At 46.3% G+C, this 18365-nt stretch overlaps 1 protein-coding gene across 3 annotated transcripts in view; it reads right to left on the bottom strand.

Annotated features, from left to right (window-relative positions):
- PLD1 (phospholipase D1) overlaps positions 1-18365 on the bottom strand; it is a 215730-nt gene that overhangs the window by 59989 nt on the left and 137376 nt on the right. For all 3 annotated transcript variants that reach the window (XM_083177753.1, XM_083177752.1, XM_083177754.1), the window contains 7 exons: positions 17298-17443; positions 17118-17223; positions 14009-14074; positions 9879-9937; positions 6383-6475; positions 4823-4975; positions 541-690 (listed from right to left, as the gene is read on the bottom strand). In XM_083177753.1, coding sequence (XP_083033879.1) covers positions 541-690; positions 4823-4975; positions 6383-6475; positions 9879-9937; positions 14009-14074; positions 17118-17223; positions 17298-17443 — 773 coding nt within the window. The remainder of the gene's footprint in view (positions 1-540; positions 691-4822; positions 4976-6382; positions 6476-9878; positions 9938-14008; positions 14075-17117; positions 17224-17297; positions 17444-18365) is intronic.

Genomic DNA, 18365 nt, shown 5'->3' with positions numbered 1-18365 from the left:
CCCGGGTTTAACCCGGGGACCTGGCTGGTGTGAAAGGTACAGGGTATACTTACCCGGGTTGCCGTGTCCTCGTTGTGCTGTCTGGACGGGAATCCACGCAGGCGGCGGGCGCAAATGACGGGACAGCCGGTGGATGATGATGACGCAGCTCTCCGGCGGCAGTGAGGACGCCGGAGAGCTGCGTCATCTTCATCCGCAGCCTGTCCCGTCATTTGCGCCGCCGCCTGTGTGGATTCCTGGCCTGCACGGAGGACCAGCAACCGGGGTGAGTATTCTCCCCACCTCCGCCGCCATCCCGCCGCCTCCCCACCTCCTGCCGGCCTCCTTCCCGCCCCCTTCTCACACCAGAAAATGCAGGGACATTTCTGGTGTGAATGGGTCCAAACCCGGGAATGTCCCTGCTTGTCCCGGGAACTGAATTCCCGGGTTTGTCCCTGCATTTCTGGTGTGAATGGGGTATTACTGACTAATTTCCAGAGACCTCGTACTTCATAGAGTAACATCTGCTAAGGTGACCGTACTCTTATGTCAGGTACATACCACTTGCAGAGAGTGTGAAGTTGAATTGCTGCATAGGAGCCAAATCTGTGCTCTATAAGGAAGTTTTTCCCATGCTTTCCAACAAATTCTTCAATAGCCTGACCCCACCAGCGGGCATGTCGGTAGCTGTTACATTTTAAGATTAAAGACCTATAAACAAAAACAAAAAAAATCAAACATTGTTTTAATATCTTCACAAAACACAATTATTCCTTTTTTTCTCCAAATTAATAATAGTTGTAGAAACAAAATTTTAGTCTCCTGTGGCAATGGGAAATATTAGGCACACATAAAAATATTTTGATGAAATTTCCTAAATATCTTTACGAAGGGCTATCTCTCTGCCACTAGTAGATGTCCGATAATGCGTGATGTTTAGTGTGACCCCTTTCCCCAACTGCTGCATTCTTATGGAGCAACAGCCTCCAGAATTTTGAATGCATGGAAATGTGCTAAGGTTTTAGGGGGGAGCTGAATGTACAGTGACCATGCTCTAGTGGTAAGGGGGAATTGGGTACATAGCGAGTAACTTTGGAAAGATAACAATCCCAGGGCTGAGAAACCAGGGTTCTACTGTACTACTGCTGTTAAGATGGGTCTGTAAATATATGTAGTACAATGGACTTTTTTCATATACTGTATGTGAAAAAACTAATTAGTGGTGTTACAATATTAAGTGCTATTTGAGATATTTAATTATTATTATTTCACTATTATTAGTGCTATTGTGTTTTATGCCTCTTTATGGAAAATTCTATGGGCGGTATTCTATTGTTTTCACCAGCATTTCAGCTCACTATCCCCGGGTGTGCTGAGCTGAAATGAGCGAATGCGTTACTAAAACTGACCATAAGGAGCGCGAAAGGGGAAAACAAATAGATCAATTTAATATCGCCTTATGATCTTCCATCATTTGTGAAGGTAGATTGGCGCAATATAACAATTGAATACCAACTTTTATGTCCTACATAGCCAAAATCTTGTGTGCAGGAGTATCTCAACTATACCAAAATCTCTTAAGTTTCACCTTTGGGAAACCTCCCCATAAAATGCTCACTCTCTGTATATTGCATACTTAGGTTTCCCATCTGCCAGGATCCCTTAGCAGCTTATCCCTTACTAGCCGAATTGTGTGTGTTAGGTCTGTAATGGCATAACTGCACCTGGTTACAGCACTATGGGGTCTATTAGTAAGCCTTGGAGAGAGATAAAGTGGTAGGTAGGAGCTGATTGGCTGGTCCTTTATCCCTCTGCAAGGCTTAAATAGACCACAATATACTTTAAACTCCATTCAGCAGCACGTATTGATGGGCTTTATTCAGTTTAATAATACTGAGGGGCAGAACTTGAGGCAACTAAGAAATCCAGTTGTCAGGGTCTGTGAGTCTTCTGGAGTCGGAGTATGACCAGAGGTTTGCATTTTGGACTGGTGGATAGGATTAGGACAGGGTACGGCATAAAGAGCCACTGAGGATACTTATTAATATGACAGCCAACAGCCTTAACACAGCAGACAATGGAGATTCATAGGAAACTCTGTATAAAGGGTTATCATAGCAACACTGTGTTTAGTAGTGACCGGCATTGGGAGTATCACAGGACTTACTGGAAACTGGAGAGTGGCCAGTAGTAGTAAATGGTGCACATAAAACACACTGGGCTGAGAAGCCAAACAACTGCGCACAGAAAGCTAGTAAGCAGACTACAGCAGAAGCTGTCCAGGACCATGGCTAGGGAGAGACGTAAATATTGCACCCAGGCTGCTGATAAGTCAAAGGAGTTATATGCAGGGAAGCAGGTCAGAGACTGGCATGATTGAGGCACCCATGTCCCAGGTGTTGGCTCCATATGAGGAGTAATACCACATACACAACCTGACCGCCTTGAGAAGAGATGTCTCGCCATACAGGTACAGAAATGGAGTCTGCTAGTCTGGTGTGGGATATTAGTCAGGGGCATTTTAAGAGAGGGTGGCCTGTGTGCAAATGTTCGGGCCCTCTTGCCACTAAAATATCATGCAAAGGCTTGGACAGATACCTTCTCCTTATCTCCATATGCACCGCCATATTTCAGGTGGCAGAAGCTGTGTGTGATGTCTGGACTTGCCTGTGTTGTCCAGATCACATCTCATAAACGCTGCGCAACCGCCCCCCTACTTCCCAACAAATGTGACTGGATCCTTCCCGGATGCGTTCTCATTTTGACACACGCACATGCATGTTGTGGGGGATTCGCATGCGAACAAGAGCAAAATCGCTCTTGTTCATTTATAAATTCATAAATTGTGAGAGACAATACACTTAGGGGGGTATTCAATGTGAGGGTCACGCCAGTCGAGCTTGCTCGACCGCCGTGACCCAGTCCCATTCTCGGTCAGCTCGACCGAGAACATGCAGGCGGGATTCCATGTCCCATCTGCCGGGGAGCTAGAAGGGGGCGTGGCCGGGAGTTGCGGCCGGGAAGAGGCGAGCTGCAGCCGGCAGTTCGTCACTTCCCGGCTGTTCTCGGCGGAACGAGCCTGACAGCTAGTGATGTCGGGCTTGTTCTGCCGAGATACCCTGCTCAATGCTGCCGCGAAAGACAGCATTGAATAGGGCCCGGCGGGCATCTCCCCGATGGGAGGTGCTCGCCGGAGATTGAATATCCCCCATAATCTGCATTACCTCAGCCTAAAAATGTGAATCTGACATGGAGGTTTGAAATAATGCAGATTGATGTGGGGTTGGCCTGTAGTTTTTTTTTGTTTTTATTTGTTGTTTACAGACATGTACTAAAGTGTTCAAGTTGTGCAATGTATTAAGTAAGCCACAGTTTGCAAAACTGAACATCACACCACCTGAAAGATAGCTATGTTATGTAACATGGTTCTGAAAGGTTAGAATACGCAAGTCACTTACAGTATAACAAGACATATTTCTGATAGCAAGGATCTATATTATCTGGAGTCACTCTGTATACCAGAACTTTTATCATAAAAGTAATAAATAAATGTTATATCTGAGTTAAGAAATTATAGTTCACATATGATAACGAAGGGAAATTCTTCTGTGTATCTACAAGAAATAAACTAAATCCTCCAAGTTGATTCAACATAACTGCTCCAGCAATACAAATTGTGGGAAACAAGAGACAAGGTGCTACACGGATACAATCTGAAATAAGAAACAAGACCCTACAGTATATGGATATACAGTGTGGCATATCCCCGGTATCCTATTACCCACAATCTAATCTATTTTATTAGCCACAAGAAGCTGGCGACGGCTTACCAGGGATATTGTTTTGCCTGCCTCAGGCAGGCAAAGCAAAATGCCCGGAAGCAGTCCTAGTGGATGGTAGGGATTGAAATAACACCTGTCGGCACATGTCGACATGGACACAGAAACATACCACCACGGTGCCTCGCTATGCTCGGCACACTATTTTATTCTCCAACCACGCCCTAGTGGATGGTAGGGCATAAAGTACCGCCTGTGGGCACATGTCGGCTCAAAAACAGTAAAAAAAAAAACCATGTCGACCTTTTGACTGTCGGCCTTCCCCATGTCGATCTAATGACCCTGTCGACCTAAAGTCGCGTCAACCTTCCTGCATGTCGACCTAGAATCACGTTGACCTACCTGCATGTTGACCTAGTGGCGTCGACCTACTTGTGGTGACCCAATGAGCGTATACCGCTCTCTGTGCACATCCAAAATTGTTGACATGAAATTGATGTGGTGTTGTGTAACTGTATTGGAAATATTCCTACTGCTGCATGCTGCGTGCACTGTGCTATGTACACACAAACTGGATGTGCTCCAACCTGATTCTGATTCTAATAGGAAGCTTTTAACCATTTTAATATAGCATAAAAACAAAATGCATAGGCACTGATTCTGGATCACACTCAAATGTGGCATCATATAAAGCAGCAATTTCTTGCATACTGTACATTTTTGTGAACGTACACAAAAAAAAAAAAAGAGTCATACACATTACAGTGATGGGTTGTGTAGTGGGCGACAGAGTCCATCCTTTCTGGATGCCAAATGTAGATGGATTTCCAGTACCTATCAGGAGGGCCAATGAGAATGATTCCAGCTTATTTTACATATGGAGGAGGGGCGCAGTACAATCACATAGATGTGTCGCAGCTCACTCACATTCCATCCACAGCAGGGGGCCATAGATACGTTTGTGTTATGTCAGAATGAGGATCAGGCCCATAATATGTAAGTGTACAATAAGCCATGGCAAAAATCTATTCTTGGCATAAGACTGGTTAATGATTAAGGCTTACCTGGAGAGATTGTCTATGCGTAACCCATACTGGGTCTCAGTGTCTTTTTTTCCAATCTTTATATTAAATTCCTGATCAACCAAAAGAACAAAAGAAATGGCGCCCGAGTCTATCTTCATATACATCAGGAAAGAATCCTTCACAACCAACCACCTGCAAAACACAAGAAATGCTTCCACCTTACAGAGGGAACTGGCAGTGAAATGGTAAATTCCAGACAAACTTTAGGTATGTTCACCAAGATAAGTTTCACTCACCTCAGATCCAGTATCTCCTTCAGCCGGGAGCTCCAACAGTCCTGGCCCTGACCAGCGATTAACTAGAGTTATCCAGCATGCTGGATATTAATCGCCGGGCGATATCGATGCACGGGTGTGCGTATCGCTATAGCTATGACCCCTACACACGGAGCGATGTAGGGGGATTTTCTAAGTGATCCACAGAGATCGCTTTAAAAACGCCCGGAAATCACCCCGTGTAGGTCCCTTTAGGCCAGATGCTTTACTAGCATTTGTTAACTGTGACAGAAATGTTAGCAGCACCTCAGACAGCCAGAGTACTAGATAGCAAACAATGGGGTAGTTGTGTGAAGCAATGATACGGGAGAAGTGAGCCAGTGGAGACGTTTCCCATGACAACCAATCAGCGCTAAAGTAACATCTATAATATGCATAATATAAAAATATAGAGAGCAGCTGATTGGTTGCCATGGGCAACTTATCCACTGGCTCACTTATACTCCTTTATCACTGCTGCATACATCCCAGTGGTTCTCAAACTCGGTCCCCAGGACCCAATACAGTTCACGTTTTCCAGGTCACCCGACAGGTGCACTCATTACTGAATGACACATTTTAAAGATCCACAGGTGGAGCTAGTTATTTCCCTTAATTCTGTGAGGAGACCTGCAAAACATGCACTGTGTGGGGTCCTGAGGACCGACTTTGAGAACCTGCGATCTAACCAAAATATGTTTCATGTCTATTTTAACATTAAGTAGGCATATAGTATAGTGTATATGGACCACTTCCACAGATTGTAAGCCATGCTGCTATTTCCTAAGAACACAAGTAAATATGAACATTAAAATAGTTGGAGACCTTGCAAATCAGTCATTTGCATTTATTGTCTATTGCTGCACATACAGAGCATTCTCAAACTTGGGGGCAGATTTATTAAGCCTGGTGGAGTGATAAAGAAGCCGTTGATAACGCAGCAGCAGTGTCAGAAAAAATGCAGGGAGGGTGTTTGACGTCAGCCTGTTTTCATCACACAGGCCAAGTAGGTCCTGGGCTACTCACAGGCTTCACACACACACAGGGAAAAGCATTAGATGGTGAGTAAGTTGCAAATAGATATATAGCTGATTTCTGAAGTCTTTCGCAGCCTTGCACAGGGCATGATTTCACTCTGGCGGGGTGGTGGTTATCTGATCACAGGGCGCTGCAAATTAGCAGAGAAGCGCTGATCAGGTCTGAATAACCCCCAATATTGCAACTTTCTCATCAATCGTTATAGAGTAAAGGACTACCTCACATTTTCATCCTGTACTTTCATTACCTCCTTGACCATCGGTAGCAAACACTTCCTTGTCCACAGCAATTTAAGCCAGGTATTCTGTGACCACCAGATCTCTTCATGATCATTCCTTCTCTGAAAGAAAACATGCTGGATTATTTACCTAGGAATTGACATTTTGCAACAAAGGTTAATAATATTATAAGTCTACAAATGTGGCTGATGTGAAAAGACACTTTCGCTCTGAGACGGTTCACAATGATAGATAATATGGTACTTATGAGTTATCTGGGCGCCCGATTTTTTGATTGTATGCCTTAAGTTAAGGCATACAATCAGATGCGATGCGATGCGATATTGCATCGCATCGCATGCGACCATCGGATGCGATGACCCGATTTTTCCATAGGAATCAATGTTAAAATGGACGGAGTCCATTTTAACATGGAATTCAATGGGAAAAAGGGGTCCTCTTCATACCCCTACTATCCAAGTGGGCATGGAGTTGGATATAAACCTGTGGCGAGCGTAGCGAGCCACCGAGCCCGAAGCGTGGCGAGCGAAGCGAGCCCCGCGAGGGGACGGTATTCTATGTCCCCTCGCGGGGCTCGCTACGCTCGCCACGCTTCGGGCTCGGTGGCTCGCTACGCTCGCCACAGGTTTATATCCAACTCCATGCCCACTTGGATAGTAGGGGTATGAAAAGGACCCCTTTTTCCCATTGAATTCCATGTTAAAATGGACTTAGTCCATTTTAACATTGATTCCTATGGAAAAATCGGGTCATCGCATCGCATCGCATCCGATGGTCGCATGCGATGCGATGCGATGTACCCGATCCGACCCGATTTAGAAATCGGGCGCCCGGATAACTCATAAGTACCGATAATATTTATTAACTATACTAAAGATAAATGTAAAAATCAATATAACTGATAAAATTTAAAAAAACACAGTATATAAAAATCAGAATAAAGGATGGGTGTCCCATCTGTGACATCAACTGGTATATTCAGAATTTAAAAGTCAAATGTCACGGAATATTCCAAAGCTGCATGGGAAATATTTAATACTGGATATTTGGGGGTTGTAGAGGAGTCATAGTAATCCCAATAAATGTGTGCTCTATAATTCCAAGATCTCAGGATGTCCTGATGGCGACCAGGGCTGCCATCAAAAATTTGGGGGCCTGGGACAGACAACGTAGGCAGGGCCCCTTACCCCCTCCCCCCCTGTCTACTAGAATAAAAAAAAAGAACCCCACAGACTAGATTAAATGATAAACGATAAAACGATATTGGCTGCAGGTAGATTAATTAAGCATCCACCTCATGTTATTAATGGGAGCGAGCACGAACTTAATGATATTGATATTTTGGTACTTGTGTATTATCACGGCGCCCTCATTTCCATCGCATGCCATCGTACAACCCAAAAAATAACGTTGCATCGCATGCGATGAGACGCGATTATACCCGATTTTAAATTGTACACGCACCCTGATGGGTACTGACAATGTTAAATGCCCCCCCATTGTCAACGCCAACCCGAAGCGTGGCGAGCGCAGCGAGCCCTCGAGGAGTAGAGGTACGCGTCCTCCGACCTTTTCATACCCCCACTATCCACGTCGGCGTGGAGTTGATTTTATATAGTGTGGCAAGCGCAGCGACGCGCAGCGACCCACAGAGCCCGAAGCGTGGCGAGCACAGCCAGCCCCACGAGGGGACGCGCATTACTTCACAAGTATTACCCATCCCCTCGCCACGCTTCGGGCTCGGTGGCTCGCTGCGCTCGCCATACTATATAGAATCAACTCCACGCCGACGTAGATAGTGGGGGTATGAAAAGGTCGGAGGACGCGTACCGCCGCCCCTCGCCATGCTTCGGGTTGGCGTTCCTCGTGGGGTAGCGTTAACAATGGGGGGGCATTTGACCCATCAGGGTGGGGATACAATGAAAATTGGGGTCTGGGGGGCATTTAACATTGGGGCCAATGTAAAATCGGGTCTCAGGGACCATTTTACATCGCAAATTTTTTAGGACCCGATGGATACAATTTTTATCGCTGGCGCCGTGCTAGGAAACAAGTACCACAGTACCTTAAGGTGCCCACAGACACATCAATTATCGAATGCGTTTTGTACTTTTTAAGCACAAATTGCATCTTATGTACAATTATTGGATGGTGTTTATGTTCCCGGGAGCCCGATATTGTATGTCTAAAAAAGTACGTGCTGCACGTACTTTTTAGACTACATCTGAAATTTAACATTACAAACATGGGTTCATCACATGCATCCAAGTGCACATCTCATAGCAAGCTGGAAGAAAAATTGTATAGAACCATTGTACAGTCAAAAACGCATAGCACAGTACAATTGTAGCGTCTGTGGGCACCTTAACAGTTGAAGGCAATACAGGACAAATACAGGGTAAATGATTTTAGGAATATCAGTCGATTACTGCAACATAAGTATCCAGGTGGCAGCAAACAGCGTGCTTTGGTGCAGTCGAAGACTGCTGACGTAAGAAAGGATAAGCACATGAGGTAAGAGGTCCCTGCTCGTGAGAGCTTACATTCTAAAGAGGAGGGACAGACAGCCAGGGGTGACACAGGAGGGGTAGACAGGGCGAGGAACAGAACGTTAGCAAGACGATTTGCTGGGTTTGGTGAAGAAGTGGGTCTTAAGAGCCCGTTTGAAGTTCTGTGTAGAAGTGGAGAGTCTGCGGGGGAGAGGTAGAGAATTCGAGAGTAAGGGAGCAGCACGTGAAAAATCTTGGAGGAGTAGGAGGAGGTAATAAGTTGGCAGGAGAGCCGACGGGTATTAGTCGAGCGAAGGGGACGAGTGGGAGTGTAAAGGGATATAAGGTCAGAGATGTAAATGGGAGAGGAGTGGGTGAGGGCTTTATAAGTGAGTGTGAGAAGTTTGAATTGAATTCTGAAAGGGAAGGGAAGCCAGTGAAGGGCTTGTAGAAGAGGGGAGGTGGAGGTAGTGCATTTGGTGAGGAAGGTGAGCCGGGCTGCAGCATTGAGGATAGATTGGAGTTGAGACAGGCATTTGTCAGGGATACCAGTTAGGAGGAGATTGCAGTAGTCCAGCCTGGATATGATCAGTGAGTGGATAATAGTCTAATTCTGAAGTCTAATTCTGGAAATATTTTTTAGATGAAAATGGCAGTTTTGTGAGAGGTGCTGAATATGTGGTTTGAAGGAGAGAGAGGAGTCAAGGATTACTCCAAGACAGCGTACTTGTGAGCTAGAGGTGATAGTCGTGCCATCAATTGATAATTAGATTGTGGGATGTGAGGTTGTGCAGACAACACCCACAATGAAAAACCTCAAAACCCCAAGTGAACGGAATACAATGTTCATTGGACTGCATTTTGCTAACTACTGAAGATTCAATAAAGGTCAGTGTGCTAGTCCCAGTCAGGGGACATCCAAGTGACCATCTGTTGTAGATCATAATGCAATCCATGAGAAAACCCTTAAAATGTTGCAGATAACAGCTGTGTAAACTAGCCATATAAAACGTACATGCCCTTTGGTCCAAGATCATGGATAAAAGATAGCTGGTTTACATCAATGAATTCTCTCTGGGAAACAAACAAACAGAAAAGAGGCGTCACACATGAAACACTTGCTCAGTACAAAGGTGAGAGGTTGAACTTGACAGACCTGTTTGCTTTCCAACCTTACAATGTAACTATAAAACATGCCTAAGCATTAGTTTTCATAAATACATATCACTTTACTGTCCGCAATTGGGAATAAATATTTACAGTAATATTTGTTTCCTTAAGTTGTTATCAGCAGTGGTGGAATTAAGTGTCAGGCTGCCTGTAGGCACAACATTTTTGGTCGCCCACCTCCCGACCGTATCAACATTTTTTAGTTATTAAGTTATAAGAGAGAATGGGAGGAAGAGGAAGAGCGAGGGAGAGAGAGTGAGAAAGACAGACAGAGAAAGGGGAGAGAGAGAGAAAGGAAGAGAGAAAGATAAAGAGAAAGAGAGAGATGGGAAGAGAGATAGAGAGGAGAGAGATAAAAGAGCGATGAGAGAGAAAAAAGAAGAGTGGAGAGAGAAAGAGAGATCAGAGAGCAAGGGAGAGAGGACAGCTTAGAGAGAGAAGGAGAGCGGAGAATGAGTGCAAAGAGAGAGTGCAGAGAGAGGAGCATGGAGAGAGAGATAAAGGGAGGGCAGAGAGGGAGTGCAGAGAGAGATAGAGGGAGGGAGTGCAGAGAGAGAGAGAGGCAGGGCAGAGAGACAGAGGAGCTGAGAGAGACAGAGGAGTGCAGAGAGACAGAGGAGCGCAGAGAGAGCTAGAGAAAGAGAGAGCAAGAGAAAGGGAGTTCGAAGAGACACAGAAAGATAGAGTGCTCAGAGAGAGAGCATGCAGATATAGAGAGAAAGAGAAAGAGGAGCGCAGAGAGAGAGAGAGAGAGAGAGAGAGAGAGAAACGGAGCACAGAGGGAGAGAGAAACGGAGCACAGAGAGAGAAAGGGAAAGGGAGTGCAGAGAGAGATGCCCCTTTCCCACTGCAGGTCTTAAACGGTATATTGCCGTTTTTTTCCCCTTTCTAAATGTTTAAGGCTGCAGTGGGATAGAACAGTCCTACACGTTTCAGAGCCGATTTTTAGGCAGTGGGAATGGCTCTGAAACGGTATTTAATAAAAAAGATAAAAATAAATCGGCGCAGATCCTGGCATCTTCTCTTCAAGTTGCGATTCTCCCGGCTGGTACACGCTCGGACACTGGAGAGACGCAGAGATATTCATCTTCCGCGCCTCTCCTCAGAATGATTCTATTGGCCGCCTAGCGGCCATTCAGGAGCTGACTTTCGCGGGGGATTATATGAGACAATAGTTTTTCATCTATTTTTTTACACAAAGATCAGCTCGATGCCCACAGCCCAGGGGCATCGAGGACAGCACCAAACTTCAGCCTGGTCAGGTTAGTCCTGGAGGGGGGGGACCCCTTTATTGGGGGGTTCCCCAGTACCCCTGGCCAGGCTGACTGGTCGGTAGGGTTAATGCTTTGGCCGCGGGACCTTATATAATAAGTGTGGCATTACCACAGGCTGTGGCATTACCCTGCTGGCTGGTTGTGCCTGGGGCTGGTTCTTAAAATACGGGGGACCCCTGCTCATTTTGTCCCCCGTATTTTGGGAACAAGCCCCGGCCCTTAATCCTGGGGCTGGTTTTAAAAAATCAGCGAAGCCCTATTTGTCGGGTTTCCTGATTTTTTAATACCAGCCCCGGCTCCCTCAGCCTGGTGCTGGTTACGGCAGTGGGGGGGACCCCACGCTGTTTTGTTTTTTTAATCCCCCCCCCTCATATTTTTTATGGGTTAGACGGGTTTTTAAACGGCAGTGTGAATGTGCCAAAAATGGCTTTTAAACGGTAATTTACCTTTTAAAAGCTGCAGTGGGAAAAGGTCTTTATGGCTCTTGCCGTTTAAAAATAACGGGTAATGACCCGTTTCAGCAGTGGGAAAGCAGCAAGAGAGAACTGGTAGAGAGAGCCCTCTATTTCTCTACAACCTGACACCATTCCTGCGGCCATCCCTCCTGCGATTTATGCCTCACCTCCCATGATTTGCGCCCCCCACATCCCCTCCTCCCGCGATTCGCACTCCCCCTCCCCCACACCCCACCCTCTGGCGAATTGCAGGGGCCCCTGTCTATCAGAATTATTACCCAAATGAAGAATGTCTGTAAACTTTCCTACAATAACCTTCGAAAAACTAATGTTTAGGCACATTACAGTTTTTTTCATTAACAGTGGACTGTTAGACATTTTGGGTTAAATTACTAAAGCATCTAAAAATGTAAAAAGGTGATATTGCCCATAACAACCACTCAGATTCTATCATTTCACTATTGAATCCTAGAAAATTATAGACAATATCTCATTGGTTGCTATGGGCAACATCACTTGTTTTAATTTTTAGAAGCTTTAGTAAACTTAAGGCCCCCATACATTAGTCCGACTTGTCCTAAGGACAAGTCGGACCTGATTTCCCCTGCAGCTCCCCGGGAGGAGGACACACGATTAGGCACTTGATGTGCCAAGGTTTGCATATGATAAATCGCATGGATTTATCATATGCGGTCCCCGGGGAGCTGCAGGAGGAGGGAGCCGTGCGGGAGGATCATCAGCGGGCGGGGGATGCCGGCTAATAGAGAGCCGAGCAGGGGGAGGCTGCATAGGGAGCTGGGCAGGAGGAGGGTGACAGCGGGAGCAGCGCGCTGGGCAGGGAGGATGACGCTGGCTGCCGGGCAGTGGCGGGAGCCGGGAGGAACACAGATAACTTGAAACACAACCATTGATTGGCTGAGAGAGGTCTCAGCCAATCAATGGTTTGCTAGTCATCTGTATGGGCTTTTTTTTTTTCAAGTTAGTGTGTTCCTCCCGGCTACCGCCGCTGCCCGGCAGCCAGCATCATCCTCCCTGCCCAGCGCGCTGCTCCCGCTGTCACCCTCCTCCTGCTCGGCTCCCTATGCAGCCTCCCCCTGCTCGGCTCTCTATAGCCAGCATCCCCCGCCCGCTGTCATCCCCCGCACGGCTCCGGGGCTGGGCTGCACATAAGATTTAGCAAATCTTATGTGCAGCCTGTCCGACCTCCCGACCCCGATCCGATGCGCACGGGGCCGCGCATCGGATCGGACGAGGTGTCTGCAAGTGCGATTTGGGCTGATTTCACGGCCCGATTCATCCGAATTGGGTGAAATTGTGCCCAAATCGCATAGTGCATGGGGGCCTTTACCCCTTTGATTCAACTGTCATATTGTTTAAGACTGGTACACATCAGAGTGGTGTGTTTTACGGCTGATCTGCTGGTCTATGAGCCAACATATGGTGCCGTCCATACACACAGTGTGATGCGGTGGTACAACGGCACCATCTAACATTCCTCGCAGCACAACCAGCCATAAAATACCGTGTACGAGGGCACTATCAGGCGCACACACTGTATTATTTGGCCGGACACAACAGATCTTGCCATGAATTACATGGATAAAAGCACAGGCAATCCAGATTGACTGTGCGACACTCCTTTTGCCAGGATTATATGACAGTTATTGCATACCTGCAGATGTACTGCATATGTCATTTCAAAGTATAGTGATTCTTAAATAAGAAAGCAGAACACATTGTAAAGAGCAGTGGTGGCTAAGTTAGTTATGCTGTTAATGTTGTTTAAAATAGTACTAAAGGGGATACTCAATCCCGGGTCACCGTGACCCTGTCCCGTTCTCGGCCTGCTCGACGCTGATTCCGCAGGTGGGATTCAATGTCCCGCCTGCCTTACGCCGAGAAGGGGGCGTGGCCACGAGAAATGGGCGGGAAATCTGCGAGCTGCGGCCGGGAGCTCGTCAATTCCCAGCCGTTCTCGGCAGAACGTACTCGACTGCTCGTGAAGTCGGGCATGTTCTGCCGAGGACCCTGTTCAATGCTGTCGGGGAATGGTGGAGGGAGATTGAATACCCCCCTAAATGTTTGGTTCTATATAAAGTCACAATCAATTTAATGATGATCACATTATTATTTTGCACATAAATTCTCACTGCGTAATGCAAATACTGGCTGTAAACAGGTAGTGTATCTAAGGCAATATATTATAAATGCTAAAGGACTAAAAAATTAATACAATTGTCACTTACTGTTGCGTGATAATTCCGGTACATTGGCATTTTTAATAGTGCTGTTAAGTAATCTTCTAGTTGTTTCTGCAACATAAAAAATGAGGACATTCTGCATAAGCACAGAACACAAACCATGAACTATGAGATGTGATAAGCGAGGGATACAGGGCACACACAGCCCAGAACATAGCAGAGGTGACATGCACTTTATTTGGGCAGGGTGCTGCTTTCAGTTATGTGTGCACTCTCGGTGGCACTCACAGCCATTAATGACATAGTCCAGATGCTTTGCGCATTGACTTTTCATTTGTCATTTTCAAATGTGTATGGCTGAAAAAATGTCACCCCCAACACACAGACAACTTTCATAGTTAGATTATCCCTAACATATGCTAATGACTCAGCTGCTGTGTTCTGTGCAGGGACGCTCCCTCTGGTTTCTTGCATCGCCGCTCATGTACTTAACCAGAAACATCTGGAACACTGGATGCACATTGTTCAGACCACTGGACCACAACCCATTGCTGTCTCAGACTAAGCAGCAGGGCCTACCCAGCTGCAAACTAATTCACAGTACCCTCTTAGGGAACGGACAGAAAATGGTCACCCCTTATTACCACCCCTAAACGCTGGCTACCTGTCACTCACTTTACAAACACTGTTCTGCGCGTGCACTATCGTTAATCACGGGGTTTGTGCAGTTTGGCTTTGCAGCATGCAGTGGCAACCAACATCACTCATTTACATCAACACTGCTCCCAACTCTGAATCAGGCCTGAAGTATGGCCAGGAATCCTAATACTAAGCTGGAGACATGGTGCATCATAAACCTACCATGTATAACACCATACTGTACAATGCTATGGGTGGCATTGGGGCAGATGGACGAAGCCTTGGGTAGTGATAGTAGAGTAGAGAAAGATAAACTACTGTACCAACCAATCATCTCTTGTCATTTTTCAAACAAAGCCTGCAACATGGCAGCTAAGAGCTGGTTGGCTGTTACTTTATCTCCTGCCACACTGTCACCCTCCAAGGCAGGGGTGGCCAACCGGTCAGAGGTAAAGAGACGAAAAATATCGGTAGTCAAGCTAAAGAGCCAACATCATGCGCGCGCCGATGGCGCATGCACCAAAAAAAGGGGCGTAGTCTATTTTGACCCCTTGAGTGGGTGTGATACAAATATGCCTCCAATAGTGCAGTGCCATATATACATATGCCCCCAATAGTGCCAGATACACATATGCACCCCACGGTGCCAGGTATGCACCACACGGTGCCGGGTATGCCCCTACTGTGCCAGAAAGCTGGTATGCCCCCCCAGTGCCAAAAAACTGGTATGCCCCCACAGTGCCACAAACTGCTATGCCCCCACAGTGCCACAAACTGCTATGCCCCCACAGTGCCACAAACTGCTATGCCCCCACAGTGCCACAAACTGCTATGCCCCCACAGTGCAAATTTCCCAGCAGCAGCACTCAACGTTGTTGCTGCTGCTGCCGGGTGGGGAGAGGACAGTCTGTTGTCCCCCTGCAGTCCTCCTGTCATGTCACCGATGGCAGGAGAGCACAGCACACTGCGCGTCTCCTTCCGCCTCACTTCCCTGTGACTGGGCCATCCACCAATCAAAGCTCGCTGGCCATCTGATTGGCTGCTGGCCCACGAGCTCTGATTGGTGGACGGCCCAGTCACAAGGATGCACAGTAAGGGGTAGGAGAGATGCGCGATTCGCACTCTCCTCCCCTCAGAAGGAGAAGCAATTCAGGGAACCGGCAGCAGGGGGGACTGGGACGGACGGTGGGAAGCAGTGGGAGCAGGAGCCGCACTTTACAAGGGGGAGAGCCGCATGAGGCTCAAGAGCCACAGGTTGGCCACCACTGCTCCAAGGCTTAGTACATCTCCCCCATAATGTTTTGGGTGTGGATCGTATTGTCGACAGTCATTAGGTCGACAGGCAGCACGGTCGACAGGGTTCTAGGTCGACATGGGAGAAGGTCGATATGGGTTTAGGTCGACAAATGCGTTAGGTCAACAGGTCGCGAGGTCGACAAAGGTTTTTCACTTATTTATGACCCAAATGTTGACACAGTCAACATGGACACAGTTGGAAGTCATCTGCAGCCCCTCTCATCACTTGCGATGCTTCGGGCTCGGTGCCTCGCTGCACTTGGCACACTATTTTATCCTCCCACCTCGCCCTAGTGTATGGTAGGGCATGAAATACCGCCTGTCTGCACATCGGCTCAAAAAACAGTGAAAAAACCCTAACACATTTGTCGGCCTAAAGCCATGTCGACATTGTCCCATGTCGACCTAGACACCTGTCTACCTTAGTCCATGTCCACCTAGAACCCTGTCCACCTTGTTGTCTGTCGACCCAACAGCTGACTGTCGACCTAAGTCGGGTCGACAATACGACCGTCTCCCAATGTTTCAGCACTATTAGAAGAAGCATTCATGTTTATATTTCCAATCCACAATGACATATCTGCAAAGGTCTGGATATGTCAGTACAGGCTGAGTACCCCGTATCCAAAATGCTCGGGACCAGCAGAATTTTGGATAACAGATTATTCCGTATTTCGGAATATTTTAATATTTAAATGATGTATTTTGAAGTATCTTGCATTTATGCTGTATAAACACATCAACCACATGAAATGCACACAAATATATTTTATTTGTTCAAAAAACAATGTTTCAAAACATGAAACAAAATTTGGGTACTATCTCAGATACTGAATTTGAATGCCAAGCAATCATTGTCTTGCACATATATCGTGCCAGTTACATATCATGTCCTCAGTAGTGCTGTTACAGATGTCCCCAGTAGTGCCAGTTACATATCATGTCACCAGCAGTGCTGTTACAGATGTCCCCAGTGAGTTTTTAGCAAAAAAAAACATTTATTTTTCCACTTTCTGGAATGTATGGTTTTTGGAATAATTCGGATAACGGATACTCGGATATGGGATACTCAACCTGTATTACAGAAGTCTCCACAGTAACAGAAGGAAACCTGTAAAGCAGATCTTTCACTGTTAAACTAATGTCTTGAAGTTTGTGCATGAAATAATCACAGTGATGTATTCTCCCTATACTACAGGCTAGCCTCTGATATAGTTACCCTTCTACTGGAAGCCTGTTCTTCTCTGACAATCTCTGCGTTCCGGGGAAGAGTTGGCATTGGCCTCACATCCCCTCTTTTAACGGTCTGCCTTCTCACTGTGTGGCTGAAAACAAGAACCATTAGCCTCAGTCCCAGAATTGGGATTTCAACCGTTACCTTCAGCAAGTGAGAACTTACCTCCTGGTAGGAATAGGGATTCGAATGAAAGCTTTATACCGAAGCAGCTCTCTGTGGAGGTCCTGGAAGTGCTTATATTTCCTCTTGACTTGCCATATGAACTCCCCATGGGTGAGCTCAATGGTATAAATGTTCAGAACCGACGTCTGAAATGATACACCGTGACAAAATAAAAATAAATGGTAATAAAATGATCCTGCGGCTTTCTATATCGTACACTGAGATCCCCTAATTATAACCCTATGTTTTGATGTCATTGTTTATAATCACCTTACTACTCAGCTGTCATACTGTATAGGATAATATGCCCCCTACTGTAAATGATGACGGATATTAGAAGTCACCTTGCATTTCTTTGACTCTTGTATTGTCACAGGCTTCTGTATTTAAATTCATTCTTAGGCGCCAGAACTATCTAACATCATCTTTTATTAATAGGCATTATCTGAGTTCAGCACACATTGCCCTGTAAATTATAACAAATGTTTGGATTTATGTCTGTTAAAATGAAAAGTTAACATCTACTCCATGGTTGCCTACCTGACCCTCTCCTTCAGGGAGAAAATGCTCTGTTCCTGGACTTCCCTGGTAATGTATGATTGCCATCACCTGTGGTAAATCACCTTTCTTATGACTTACCTAGCTCCCCACAGGTGCTGGCAATCATACATTACCAGGGAAGTCCAGGAGCAGAGCATTTTCTCCATGAAGGAGAGGGTCAACCATGATCTACTCCATTTACATTTGTTAAAGGCACATGACATGGGTGCCTATACCATATCTAAATAATCACAGCATGTAAACAAGCAATGTGTCATATCACATAACAGGGGTGATTCAGGTTAGTTTGCAAAAGCAAACTCATTCTTTAATTGAAGAAACCATGTGCACTGCAGGTGGGGCAGATGTAACGTGCAGAGTTACATTTGGGTGAGTTATTTTGTTTCTGTGTAGCAGCAGCCCAGGTCCACCGCACCCCCCCTCCCCCCCCCATGGAGTCATCGGCCCCACACCCCCAAAGAAGTCGCCAACTCTTTAGGCCTTGATCACTGCACGCCTGCCTCCTCC

Source organism: Crinia signifera, chromosome 3, assembly GCF_055691185.1.
Source record: "Crinia signifera chromosome 3, ASM5569118v1, whole genome shotgun sequence".
NCBI lineage: Eukaryota > Metazoa > Chordata > Amphibia > Anura > Myobatrachidae > Crinia > Crinia signifera.
The sequence above is the reverse complement of the archived record's forward strand: the minus strand, read 5'-3'. Positions and strand labels throughout refer to the sequence as shown.